The 12,500-nt window shown below is 29.8% G+C and overlaps 6 protein-coding genes, 1 non-coding gene and 4 pseudogenes across 7 annotated transcripts in view; 8 read left to right on the top strand and 3 right to left on the bottom strand. All coding sequences in view use genetic code 11, as the record gives it.

Annotated features, from left to right (window-relative positions):
* The window catches only part of ycf1, a 5,520-nt gene extending 1,209 nt beyond the window's left edge, over positions 1–4,311 (top strand). The window contains exon 1 of the mRNA in view: positions 1–4,311. This exon is cut by the window's left edge and continues 1,209 nt beyond it. Coding sequence (YP_009472316.1) covers positions 1–4,311 — 4,311 coding nt within the window.
* A 378-nt stretch (positions 4,312–4,689) lies between these two features.
* rps15 (ribosomal protein S15) lies at positions 4,690–4,962 on the top strand. Its single transcript has one exon. The coding sequence runs from the start codon at positions 4,690–4,692 to the stop codon at positions 4,960–4,962; it is 273 nt and encodes a 90-aa protein (YP_009472315.1).
* Positions 4,963–5,118: 156 nt separating this feature from the next.
* On the top strand, positions 5,119–6,301 carry ndhH (annotated as a pseudogene).
* A 139-nt stretch (positions 6,302–6,440) lies between these two features.
* Positions 6,441–6,854, top strand: ndhA (annotated as a pseudogene).
* A 145-nt stretch (positions 6,855–6,999) lies between these two features.
* On the top strand, positions 7,000–7,211 carry ndhG (annotated as a pseudogene).
* A 191-nt stretch (positions 7,212–7,402) lies between these two features.
* Positions 7,403–7,687, top strand: ndhE (NADH dehydrogenase subunit 4L). The gene has a single exon. It carries the CDS (start codon positions 7,403–7,405, stop codon positions 7,685–7,687), a length of 285 nt encoding a protein of 94 aa, YP_009472314.1.
* A 509-nt stretch (positions 7,688–8,196) lies between these two features.
* On the top strand, positions 8,197–8,442 carry psaC (photosystem I subunit VII). Its single transcript has one exon. The coding sequence runs from the start codon at positions 8,197–8,199 to the stop codon at positions 8,440–8,442; it is 246 nt and encodes an 81-aa protein (YP_009472313.1).
* A 117-nt stretch (positions 8,443–8,559) lies between these two features.
* Positions 8,560–9,537, top strand: ndhD (annotated as a pseudogene).
* A 365-nt stretch (positions 9,538–9,902) lies between these two features.
* On the bottom strand, positions 9,903–10,868 carry ccsA (cytochrome c biogenesis protein). The gene has a single exon. The coding sequence runs from the start codon at positions 10,866–10,868 to the stop codon at positions 9,903–9,905; it is 966 nt and encodes a 321-aa protein (YP_009472312.1).
* Positions 10,869–11,002: 134 nt separating this feature from the next.
* Positions 11,003–11,082, bottom strand: trnL-TAG. The gene has a single exon. It is a non-coding gene; the product is annotated as a tRNA-Leu (tRNA).
* A 737-nt stretch (positions 11,083–11,819) lies between these two features.
* On the bottom strand, positions 11,820–11,993 carry rpl32 (ribosomal protein L32). The gene has a single exon. It carries the CDS (start codon positions 11,991–11,993, stop codon positions 11,820–11,822), a length of 174 nt encoding a protein of 57 aa, YP_009472311.1.
* Between the last annotated feature and the right edge of the window lie 507 nt (positions 11,994–12,500).

The raw sequence follows: 12,500 nt of genomic DNA, 5'->3' as shown, positions 1-12,500 counted from the left end.
ATATCCTTTACATATCCGCCCAGTTTATCGACTTTTTCGGAAATGCTAGAACAAAGAATTTCTTTATACATAATAGAAAAACTATACGACGAAGATCTTTATAATTCTTGGATTTATACTAATGAAAAAAAAAAGTGCAATTTGAACAATGAATTGAAAAGACGAATCCAAATTCTAGAAAAAAATGAGGGATCCTCTAGTCTGGATATGCTTGAAAAAAGAACCATATTATGTGATGATGAAAAAAAAAAAAAATGCTTGCCAAAAGCATATGATCCTTTTTTCAACGGACCATATCGAGGAACGAGAAAAGAATTAGATTCATGTGTAATCATGAATACTTATACAGATACAGAAGATTTAGTAGAATTTTTTTTTCTAAATAAGATTCATGATCTACTTATTAATGATTCCGTAGAACTCCAACGTCAATCATTTTTGAATTCTAAAGAAGAAAAAGGAATTGATTCAGAAAGTCAAGCAAAATATTTGCAATTTGTATTTGATGTAATTACAACACATACAAAAGATCAAAAAACAATGAAAAAAAAATCTATTGGAATTAGAATAGAAGAAGTCAGTAAAAAGGTTTCTCGATGGTCATACAAATTAACCGAGAAATTGGAAGAAGAGGAAGAAGAAAATGGAGAAGAATTGGAGGAAGACGATTATGAGATTCATTCAAGAAGAGCCAAACTTGTGATAATTTATAACGATAATGATCAGAATACCAATTCTATTTCTAGTATTCAGAATACTAGTAACAATGATAAAAACGATGATCCAATGGAAGAGGGAGAGGTGGCTTTGATACGTTACTCACAACAATCGGATTTTCGTCGCAATCTAATCAAAGGATCCATGCGCGCTCAAAGACGTAAAACAGTTATTTGGGACCTCTTTCAAGTAAATGTACATTCCCCACTTTTTTTGGATCGTCTAGACAAAATGTTTTTTTTTTCGTCTTTTGATATCAACGAAATGAAGAATCTAATTTTTAGGAATTGGATGGGCAGAAAACAAGAATCAGAATTAAAAATTTCCTATTTTGAAAATGACGATAAAAAAGAAGAAAAGAAGAAAGAGGAAAAAAGATATAAAAACGAACAGATAGAAATATCAGAAGCTTGGGATGCTTTTATATTTACTCAAGTAATAAGAAGTTTGATGTTAATAACCCAATCTTTTCTTAGAAAATACATTCTATTGCCTTCATTAATAATAGCCAAAAACCTTTTCCGTATGTTATTATTCCAAATTCCCGAGTGGGACGAGGATTTTAAGGAATGGAATAGAGAAATCCATATTAAATGCACCTATAATGGTGTTCAATTATCAGAAACAGAATTTCCCCAAGATTGGTTAATAGATGGTATTCAGATAAAGATTCTATATCCTTTCTGTCTAAAACCTTGGAGAAAATCTAAGGCACAATCTCATCATAGAGATCTAATGAAAAAAAAAGAGAAAAAAACAAATTTTTGTTTTTTAACAGTCTGGGGAATGGAAGCGGAACTTCCCTTTGGTTCTCCCCGAAAACGACCTTTTTTTTTTGAACCTATTTATAAAGAACTCCAAAAAAGAAAAAAAAAGGTGAAAAATAAATTTTCAAAAGTTTTAAAATCTTTAAATAAAATAAATAAAAAAATAAAATCCTTTCTAAAAATTCTAAAAGAAAAAACAAAAGGGGTCGTTCAAATTATCAAACTAATAATGAAAAAACTGGAGAAAGTAAATCCAATTTTATTATTTAAATTAAGTAAAGAAAAAGTATATGAACCAAACGAAAACAAAAAAGATTTCAAAAGAAATAAGAATATTCTTCGCGAATCGTCCGTAATAGAAAAAAGAATGAAAGACCTTTCTGATAAGACAATCAAAATAAGGAATCAAATTGAACAAATCGCAAAAGACAAGAAAAAAAAAGAAATAGTTCTAATTTCTGATAATAAAGGATCGGGATCACAGAAACATATTTTGAAAATATTAAAAAGGAAAAATATCCGATTAATGCGTAAATCACACTACTTTATCAAATCATTCATTGAAAAAATATACATAGATATTTTGCTATGTACCATTACCGTTTCTAAGATAAATGCACAACTTTTCTTTGAATCAACAAAAAAGATCTTTACTAAATCCATTTACAACAATGAAATAAATCAAGAACAAGAAGGAATTGATGAAACAAATAAAAATACAATGAATTTTCTTTTGACTATAAAAAAATTCAAATCGTTTTCAAATACTGATAATACTACGAATAGCAATCAAAATTCCAATACTTATTGGAACTTATCTTCCCTGTCCCAAGCATATGTTTTTTACAAAATATCACAAAACCAATTACTTAATAAGCATCAATTGAGACCTGTACTTAAATATCAAGGGAGCTATCCTTTTTTTAAGGATAATTTAAAAGACTATTGTATGATACATGGAATATTTAACTCACATAATAAAATTCATACGTATGTAATGAACGAATGGAAAAATTGGTTAAAAGGTCATTATCAATACGATTTATCTCAAAAAAAAAGGTCTCCATTAGTACCTAAAGAATGGCGAAATAGAATCAATAAACATCGTATGATTCAAAACAAGGAATCAAACCAATTGGATTTATATAAAAAATACCAATTTATTTATTCCATGAAAAAAGATGACTATGCAGCAAATTCATTTATGAGTCAAAAAGACAAATGGAAAAAACATTACAGATATGATCTTTTCTCATATAAATACATAAACCTTCCTAATTTATACATTTCTGGATCAACATTAGAAATAAACGGGGACCAAGAAATTCTATCTCATTTCAATATATCGAAACCTGAATCATTTTATGTATTGGTAAGTATACCTAGTAATAATTATCTAGAAAAAGGATATCTTATTGATAGGAATACAAATTTGGATAGAAAATATCTTGATTGTAGAATTCTTCATCTTTGTTTTCTAAATAATATTGAGATCTGGACCGATGTACATATTGGTATCAAGATTCAGAAAGATACTAAAAATGAAATTAAGAATTTCAAAAAAATGGAAAAAAAAGATCTTTTTTTTCCTACAATTCATCAAGAGATCAAACCATGCAATCAAAAAAGAAACTTTTTTGATTGCATGGGAATGAATAAAGAAAGGTTCTATGATACCGCATCAAATCATGATACTATATCCAATCTAGAAACTTGGTTCTTCCCAGAATTTGTGCTACTTTTTGATGTATATAAAATTAAACCTTGGATCATCCCAATCAAATCACTCTTTTTTCATTTTTCTATAAATGAAAAAAGTAAAAGCATTAACGTAAATCCAAAGAAATCATCTAATAAAAAAAAAGATCGTGAATTAGGAAATTCCAAGCAGGAAGAGAATGAACAACAGGTCCAAGGAAATCTTGTATGGAATCTACGAAAAATAAAAAAAGAAAATCAAAAAACTGTTGAAGAAGATTACGCAAGATTAGAAATGAAAAAGGTTCTAAAAAAGAAACAATATAAGAGCAAGAATGAAATGGAACTAGATTTCTTTTTGAAAAAATATTTACTTTTTCAACTAAGATGGGCTGATCCCTTGAAGAAAGAAATAATGAAAAATATCAGGATATATTGTCTCCTACTTAGACTAAGAAATCCAAAGGAAATTGCTATATCTTCGATTCAAAGAGGTGAAATAAATATAGATGAAATGCTGATTCAAAAGGACCTAGTTCTTGCAGAATTGATAAGAAAGGGAATATTTATTATTGAACCAATTTGTCTATCTATACAAAGGAAAGGAAAATATATTATATATCAAACTATGGATATTTCATTGGTCGATAAGAAAAAGCATCAAACAAAGAAAAAATACACAAAAAAAAGATATATTGAGAAAGGGGGGTTTGAAAAATCCATTGCACGACACAGCAACATATTTTTGAGTGGAGACAAAAATCATTATGATTTACTTGTTCCTGAAAATATTCTATCTCCCAGACGTCGTAGAGAATTTCGAATTCGAATTTGTTTCAATTCCCGGAATTTTCATGTTGTGGATAGAAATACAAGATTTTGCAATGAAAACAAAATAAGAAACTGTGGACAATTTTTGAATGAGAACAAACATATTAATACAGATAGAAAAGATTTCATGAAATTCAAATTGTTTCTTTGGCCCAATTTTCGATTAGAAGATGTAGCTTGTATGAATCGCTATTGGTTTGATACCAATAACAGCAGTCGTTTCAGTATGTCAAGAATACATATGTATTCACAATTGAGAATGAATTCAATTCCAATGAAAAATGAAAAAAATCTATAGTGGATTTCCTACATATCGTGTAACATATTTGGTAGATTCATAGATGAAAGCCGAAACATATACACTGTGTAACATTCTACTACATGATGCTGATTTCATAGTGTAATTTCATAGTGTATCAATTTTCATTAGGAATAACGGAATCCTTTTAAGTAAAATAAAAAGAAATTGTTTTCTTTTGTGAATACATATATGTTTTGTATATTTGGATCAAATATACAAAACATAGAAACATAAACCACATAAAGAAAAAACAAAGTAGTATATGAATGAAATCCAATTTTGATGTATACTAGATGAAAATAACTGACATAAGAAATATTATTATTTTTCCTGATCCGTAAAATTCACAGAAAAGAAAGATAGAAATCTTAATTTATGGTCAAAAATTCATTCATCTCAGTTATTACACAAGAAGAAAAAGAAGAAAATAGTGGGTCTGTTGAATTTCAAGTATTCCATTTCACCAGTAAGATACGGAGACTTACTTCACATTTAGAATTGCACAAAAGAGATTTTTTATCGCAAAGAGGTCTACGAAGAATTCTGGGAAAACGTCAACGATTATTGACTTATTTGTCAAAGAAAAAGAAAGTGCGTTATAAGAAATTAATGGATCAGTTAGATATTCGGGAACCAAAAACTCGTTAATTAAATTGGAATTTCTTATTATTTTATTCTTATTATCATTATCCTTGTTATTTTTTATTTTTTTCATTCTTTTCTTATTTTATTAGTTTCAGTTATTATTTTTTTTATATTTTTCATTTTCATAATCTAATGAAATAATGAATTAAGGAAAAAAATATGACTGTACCGGCTACAAGAAAAAATTTCATAATAGTCAATATGGGTCCTCACCACCCATCAATGCATGGTGTTCTTCGGCTGATCGTTACTCTGGATGGTGAAGATGTTATTGACTGTGAACCTATATTGGGCTATTTACACAGAGGGATGGAAAAAAATAGCGGAGAACCAAACAATTATACAATATTTGCCTTATGTAACATGTTGGGATTATTTAGCTACTATGTTCACAGAAGCAATAACAGTAAATGCACCAGAACGATTGGAAAGTGTTCAAGTGCCTAAAAGGGCCAGTTATATTAGAGTTATTATGCTGGAGCTGAGCCGTATAGCCTCCCATTTGTTATGGCTTGGCCCTTTTATGGCCAATATTGGTACACAGACTCCCTTTTTCTATATTTTAAGAGAGAGGGAATGAATATATGATCTATTCGAAGCCGCCACAGGTATGCGGATGATGCATAATTCTTTCCGCATCGGAGGAGTAGCTGCGGATTTACCTTATGGCTGGATAGATAAATGTTTTGATTTCTGTGATTCTTTTTTAACAGAAGTTGTTGAGTATCAAAAGCTCATTACGCGAAATCCCATCTTTTTGGAACGAGTTGAAGGAGTGGGCATTATTGGTGGGGAGGAGACAATAAATTGGGGTTTATCAGGACCAATGTTACGAGCTTCTGGAATCCAATGGGATCTTCGTAAAGTTGATCGCTATGAGTGTTACAATAAATTTGATTGGGAAGTCAAATGGCAAAAAGAAGGCGATACATTAGCTCGTTATTTAGTAAGAATCGGTGAAATGCAAGAATCCATAAAAATCATTCAACCGGCTCTAGAAGGAATTCCTGGAGGACCTTATGAAAATTTAGAAAACCGGCGTTTTCATAGGACAAAGGATTCCGAATGGAATAATTTTGAATATAGATTTATTACTAAAAAACTTTCACCCAATTTTGAATTGTTAAAACAAGAACTTTATGTAAGGATAGAGGCCCCAAAAGGAGAATTAGGAATTTCTTTAATAGGAGATAGTAGTGTTTTCCCCTGGAGATGGAAAATTCGTCCACCCGGTTTCATCAATTTGCAAATTCTTCCCCAGCTAGTTAAAAGAATGAAATTGGCTGATATAATGACGATACTAGGTAGTATAGATATCATTATGGGAGAAGTTGATCGTTGAAATGATAATTGATACGACAGAAGTACAAACTATTAATTCTTTTTATAGATTAGAATCCTTAAAAGAAGTCTATGAATTCATATGGATTTTTGTCCCCATTTTAATCCTTGTCTTAGGAATCACAATGGGGGTATTAGTCATTGTGTGGTTAGAAAGAAAGATATCTGCAGCAATACAACAACGTATTGGGCCTGAATATGCCGGCCCGTTAGGAATTCTTCAAGCTTTAGCGGATGGGACCAAACTACTTTTGAAGGAGGATCTTCTTCCATCTAGAGGTAATATTCGTTTATTTAGGGTCGGACCCTCTATAGGGTTTATATCAATTCTACTAAGTTATTTAGTAATTCCTTTTGGATATCACCTTGTTTTAGCTGATCTCAGTATAGGTGTTTTTTTATGGATTGCCTTTTCAAGTATTGTCCCCATTGGTCTTCTTATGTGAGGATATGGATCAAATAATAAGTATTCCTTTTCAGGCGGTCTACGAGCTGCAGCTCAATCGATTAGTTATGAAATACCATTAACTCTATGTGTGTTAGCAATATCTCTACGTGTGATTCGGTGGAACATGAACTCTTTTTTATCTATTTCTAGAAAATAGATAAAAAATGAATTGAGATTTCAATACTATAAAATAGAAATCTAATTTATAGAATTCAATATGTAAATATGAATATCAAAGAATAAAAGAAATATTTTTTTTTCATTAATGACTACTATCCCAGATACGTCATGGTCCGGAATTTTTCGGACTACAAGATCAAATCAGATTATAGAACAGGACTTAATAAGTAACGTTCAACAAATTGGGATTCATTTATCCACAGATTTTTATCTCCCTTTTGAACTCATTTCTATAATTCTTTTAGTTTCTTTGATAGGTGCAATTACTATGGCTCGTCAATAATAGAATTCTAATATAATAAGAAATAAGAACTTCCTTTTTTAAAATTAAAGAATGAAAATGGATTTAATCTATTTTGTTTCAATCTACTGTGAATATCTTCTTTTGTTATGTAATTCTTCTAGTCTAGTCAACTGAATCGGTTTCATTTTTGTTCATATTGAAATCAATCGAGATAGATGAGGGATTTATCAATGATGTTAGAGCATGTACTTTTTCTAAGTGTTTATTTATTTTCTATCGGTATCTATGGACTGATCACAAGCCGAAACATGGTTAGAGCACTTATGTGTCTTGAGCTTATACTGAATTCGGTGAATCTAAATCTTGTCACATTTTCCGATATATTTAATAGTCGGCAATTCAAAGGAGAAATCTTCTCAATCTTTGTTATAGCTATTGGGCTAGCTATTGTTTCGTCGATCCATCGTAACAGAAAATCAACTCGTATCAATCAATCGAATTTGCTGAATAATTAGTTAGAATTCTTCTATTTTCACATAGAAATCAAAACATAAGACTTTTAGATAGAATATTCTAAATAGAATCTAATAGAATTAGAATAATAAGATAATATAATATTAGAATATTTTTATTTTTCTTTCTTCTCTTTTTTCATATAGATTTATGATTTATAGTTACGAACTTATTCTATAACTAACCTAATAACAAACGTATTTATCTGATATTCTGATATATAATATATCAGAATATCCTTAATTTAATTCTATTTCTATATAATAGAAAGATAGGAAAATTCACATGAATTGAATTTGTAAACTCATATTTAATGATTATTGAAATGGAAATCAAAGTATCTTGGCCCTTTCTCATAAACAGATTAGAAAATCTATTGATTCTTCAAATTTTGATAAATCATTGATTCGTCTGGTGTCTACAATAGAAAATCTATGATTTATTTCATTTTCTTATCTTATTTTACCAGATCGAAAATCTTTTGTGTTCAAAACTGGAATTTATAGACCCAATGTCACATTCAGTAAAGATTTATGATACATGTATAGGATGTACCCAATGTGTTCGAGCTTGCCCCACGGATGTATTGGAAATGATACCTTGGGACGGATGTAAAGCTAAGCAAATTGCTTCTGCGCCAAGAACCGAGGATTGTGTAGGTTGTAAAAGATGTGAATCCGCTTGTCCAACGGATTTTTTGAGTGTCCGTGTTTATTTATGGCATGAAACAACTCGCAGCATGGGTCTTTCTTATTGATATGTGACAAAAAACTCCACTTGAATCATTTGATTCCTCTTTACCGACAAAACCTCGTGCTCGGGAGAAGAATAATCTATTTTCTTTTCTCGAGTACGGACTTTTCTGGTCTAATTTTATCTTGTCTTTATCACGAGTTCTTTTCCTTGGTTAAAAATACTTCTTGTTTTGCCCATATTCGCGGGTTCTTCAATTGTCTTTTTCCCTCATAAGGGAAATAAAGTGTATAGGTGGTATACTCTATGTATATGTATCCTAGAGCTCCTTCTAATGACCTATGTATTTTGTTATCATTTCCAATTGGACGATCCATTAATCCAATTGAAGGAGGATTATAAATGGATCAATCTTTTTGATTTTCACTGGAGACTGGGAACCGATGGACTTTCCATAGGACCCATTTTACTGACAGGATTTATCACTACTTTAGCTACTTTAGCAGCTTGGCCAGTTACTCGAAATCCGCGATTCTTCTATTTCTTGATGTTAGCAATGTATAGTGGCCAAATAGGATCATTTTCTTCTCGAGACCTTTTCCTTTTTTTCATCATGTGGGAATTAGAATTAATTCCTGTTTACTTACTTTTATCCATGTGGGGAGGAAAAAAACGCCTGTACTCGGCTACAAAGTTTATTTTGTGCACTGCCGGAGGTTCCATTTTTCTCTTAATAGGAGTTCTAGGTATGGGTTTATATGGTTCCAATGAACCAACATTAGATTTAGAAAAATTAGCTAATCAATCGTATCTTGCAGCATTGGAAATAATACTCTATTTTGGTTTTCTTATTGCTTATGCTGTCAAATCGCCGATGATACCCCTACATACATGGTTACCAGATACCCACAGGGAAGCACATTACAGTACATGTATGCTTTTAGCTGGAATATTATTAAAGATGGGAGCATATGGATTGATTCGGATCAATATGGAATTATTAGCTCACGCTCATTCTAGATTATCTCCCTGGTTGGTGATAGTAGAAATAATACAAATCATTTATGCAGCTTCAACTTCTCTTGGTCAACGCAATTAAAAAAAAAACGTATTGCCTATTCTTCCGTATCTCACATGGGTTTCATAATTATAGGAATTGGTTTTTATCCTGATTTCGTTCTCCCGTTATCGGTTTACAAGGTACAAGTTCTATTATCTAATTTATCTAATTATTTTTATAGATACTAATTCTTTTTTTAGATTCAATACTAAATTTCATTAATTGGAAAGAAAGTCTTAGAATTCTTTGACTTTCATATTTTCACGATTCTTCGTTGTACAATGAAAAAAAAAGGGAAGGGTGAATTATAATTGTAATGAGATACATCTAAAGTTTTTGAGAACCTTTTGAATAATTCCTCTATTTAAACGGTTCTCAAAAACTCGCACAAATTTTCATTGCATTGTGTATCAGACGATTTTTTTATGTATTCTTCATGTATTTTCTTTTATTCAATTATATATTCATTGGAATGAACCATAACTATGGAACCCAATTCCTAAAATATTGATCCCAAAATAGCATATCCAAATTAGGAGAAATCCTATAGAAGCTACAAATGCCGAATTTGTCCCTTGATCTTGCAATTTTGGATTTGTTCTAGTATGTAAATAAATTGCAAATATGGTCCAAGTAATAAATGCCCAAGTTTCCTTAGGGTCCCAATTCCAATAAGAACCCCATGCTTCATTAGCCCATACTGCTCCAGAAAGAATGCCTATGGTTAAAAAGGTAAACCCTAAACTAATGACACGATAACTCCAATAATCCAAACGCTGAATTAATTGATATTTGTAAAAATTTTGAAATGAGAAGAAAGAAGTATTTTTTAATACACTTCCTTTTTGGTTCAAATATTCCATATCACCAAAGAAAAACGACTTCCTTAAACTGAAAAAATTCTTGTTTTTCAAAAAAGAATCGATTCTTTTTTGAAATGTAATCACTATAAGAGCAACTGATAATAATGATCCGCATAAAAGAGCTGCATAGCTCAATAGCATCATACTGACATGCATCATTAACCACTGAGATTGTAGAGCAGGTACTAATATTGCGGGTTGATGCATTTCAGTTGAAAGACCTGACGTGGCGAAACCTTGGGTAAAAATGGCACTTGGTGCAGTTATTGCGCTTAAATCATTTTTATGATTCCCAAGATACGGAATCATATGAATAATGGATAAACTCCATGAAAGGAAGATTAATGATTCGTATAAATTACTTAAGGGAAAATGTCCCGAAGAAATCCAACGAATAACTAAAAACCCTGTTATAGAGAAAAAAGTAGCTATCATCCCTTTTTCTGACGAATTATGTAATCCTTCGATTTCGTAGACTAATAAGTTCATCAAATGAATCAGAATCACAATTGAGATGATCGAAAAGGAAATATGAGTTAATATATGTTCTAAGGTTGCAAATATCATAAAGAAGAGTCCCTTTTAAATAATTGAAATCGGGGAGGGGATTAAATAGAATCTAAAAGAGAATATTTAAAATATTCTCTTTTAGATTCTATTAGATCTATTGTGTCTATATTATTAATATGAATAATTCTTTATGCCGCCACTCGGACTCGAACCGAGATGCTCTAGCACTGCTTCCTAAGAGCAGCGTGTCTACCAATTTCACCATGGCGGCTTACCTTAAATAATCTTAAATAATAATAATATATATATATAGTAAATTCATGTTGAATTGTCGATATTCAATAGAGTTTAGGAAACAATGAAGAAAGATGCATTTTCATTCATCTGGAAATGTTAAATATAAATAAAATATCAATAATACTTAATTAGTATCTTCGTAAGTTCAGTTTGAATAATCAACTTTTCCGTACTAGAAACTAGAAACCTAGCTCTTGTTTATCCAGAAGAGTCATAACTCAATAGTTTCGTTCTCAGTCGGGGTATAAAATTCATAATTCTTTTCTAACGATTTTGAGATCCAACACCTTAGTATAAAGTAGAATGAAATATTCAGATTCTTCCTTGTCTATCGTAATTGTGCTTTTCTATTTTGAAAAGCACAATTCATAGGAAAGAAAAAACCATTTCACGAATTCAATATCAATCAATAGAAATTGAAATAAATAGAATAAAATAGAACATAAACAATAAAAAGAAGAAAATAACTAAAATAGAATAGAATAGAATAGAGATATATAAAGACTATAAAAAATCGAAAAAAAATGCTAAAAAAGAATAAAATACACAATACTGAGTACTTTGAATCAAGTAGACAGAAAGATTCTTATTTTTCATATTACCTAGCTCTAACTAATATGAGAAGTGAAATACAAATATAATTTAGTAAAATTGAATCATTTGTCTTACAATTCAAAAATGGAAATTTGGAAGTTCTTTGAAACATGTCAATTAAGATTTTTCCAAGACTTTTTTTTGTCGCACAAAAAAACTTTTTGACTGTCCGGTGGAAACAGATTTAGCTAAAGAAAAAGCTTTTACTGCCTCTAAAGATCCTTTTTTTTTCCAAAGATTTCTACGAATATGCTTTTTTGACATAGAAGTACGTTTTTTTGGAACTGCCATTCAAAAGGTAGGTTACTACTTTTTATCGTTGTATGTGAAAGACATATATTGTTCAATAGAAATTACTCTTTATTAGTCATTATCTATACTTAATTCCATAAATTTCAAAAATCCCTCAAGAATATCATAACATACAAATAGAAAAAAATAATAAAAGAAAAGAAAAATATTCTAAAATGATTCTATTTTATATTTTAATAGACAAATAGATTTCTATTTTCTATCTTCATTCTGATATTTACATAATGTAATAATCATATACGTATTTTATATTTCTTGTTTTCTAAAGGAATATATACAAAAAGAATATACAAAATTAAAGTAATTTAATTTGAATATTTCTATTTATTAATAAATAGAAATATATATAATATACATAATACATACAAATCACAAATATATAATATACAAATATATATATAATATAAATAGAATATGAATATTCTATCTTAATATTCATATTTAATATTCAGAATAGTAATAAAAAATCTCTTTCTTTTCTATATT

Source organism: Dendrobium catenatum, chloroplast, assembly GCF_001605985.2.
Source record: "Dendrobium catenatum cultivar zhong ke IV hao chloroplast, complete genome".
In the NCBI taxonomy this organism is placed as follows: Eukaryota; Viridiplantae; Streptophyta; class Magnoliopsida; order Asparagales; family Orchidaceae; genus Dendrobium; species Dendrobium catenatum.
This window is presented reverse-complemented; position numbering and strand designations above follow the sequence as displayed.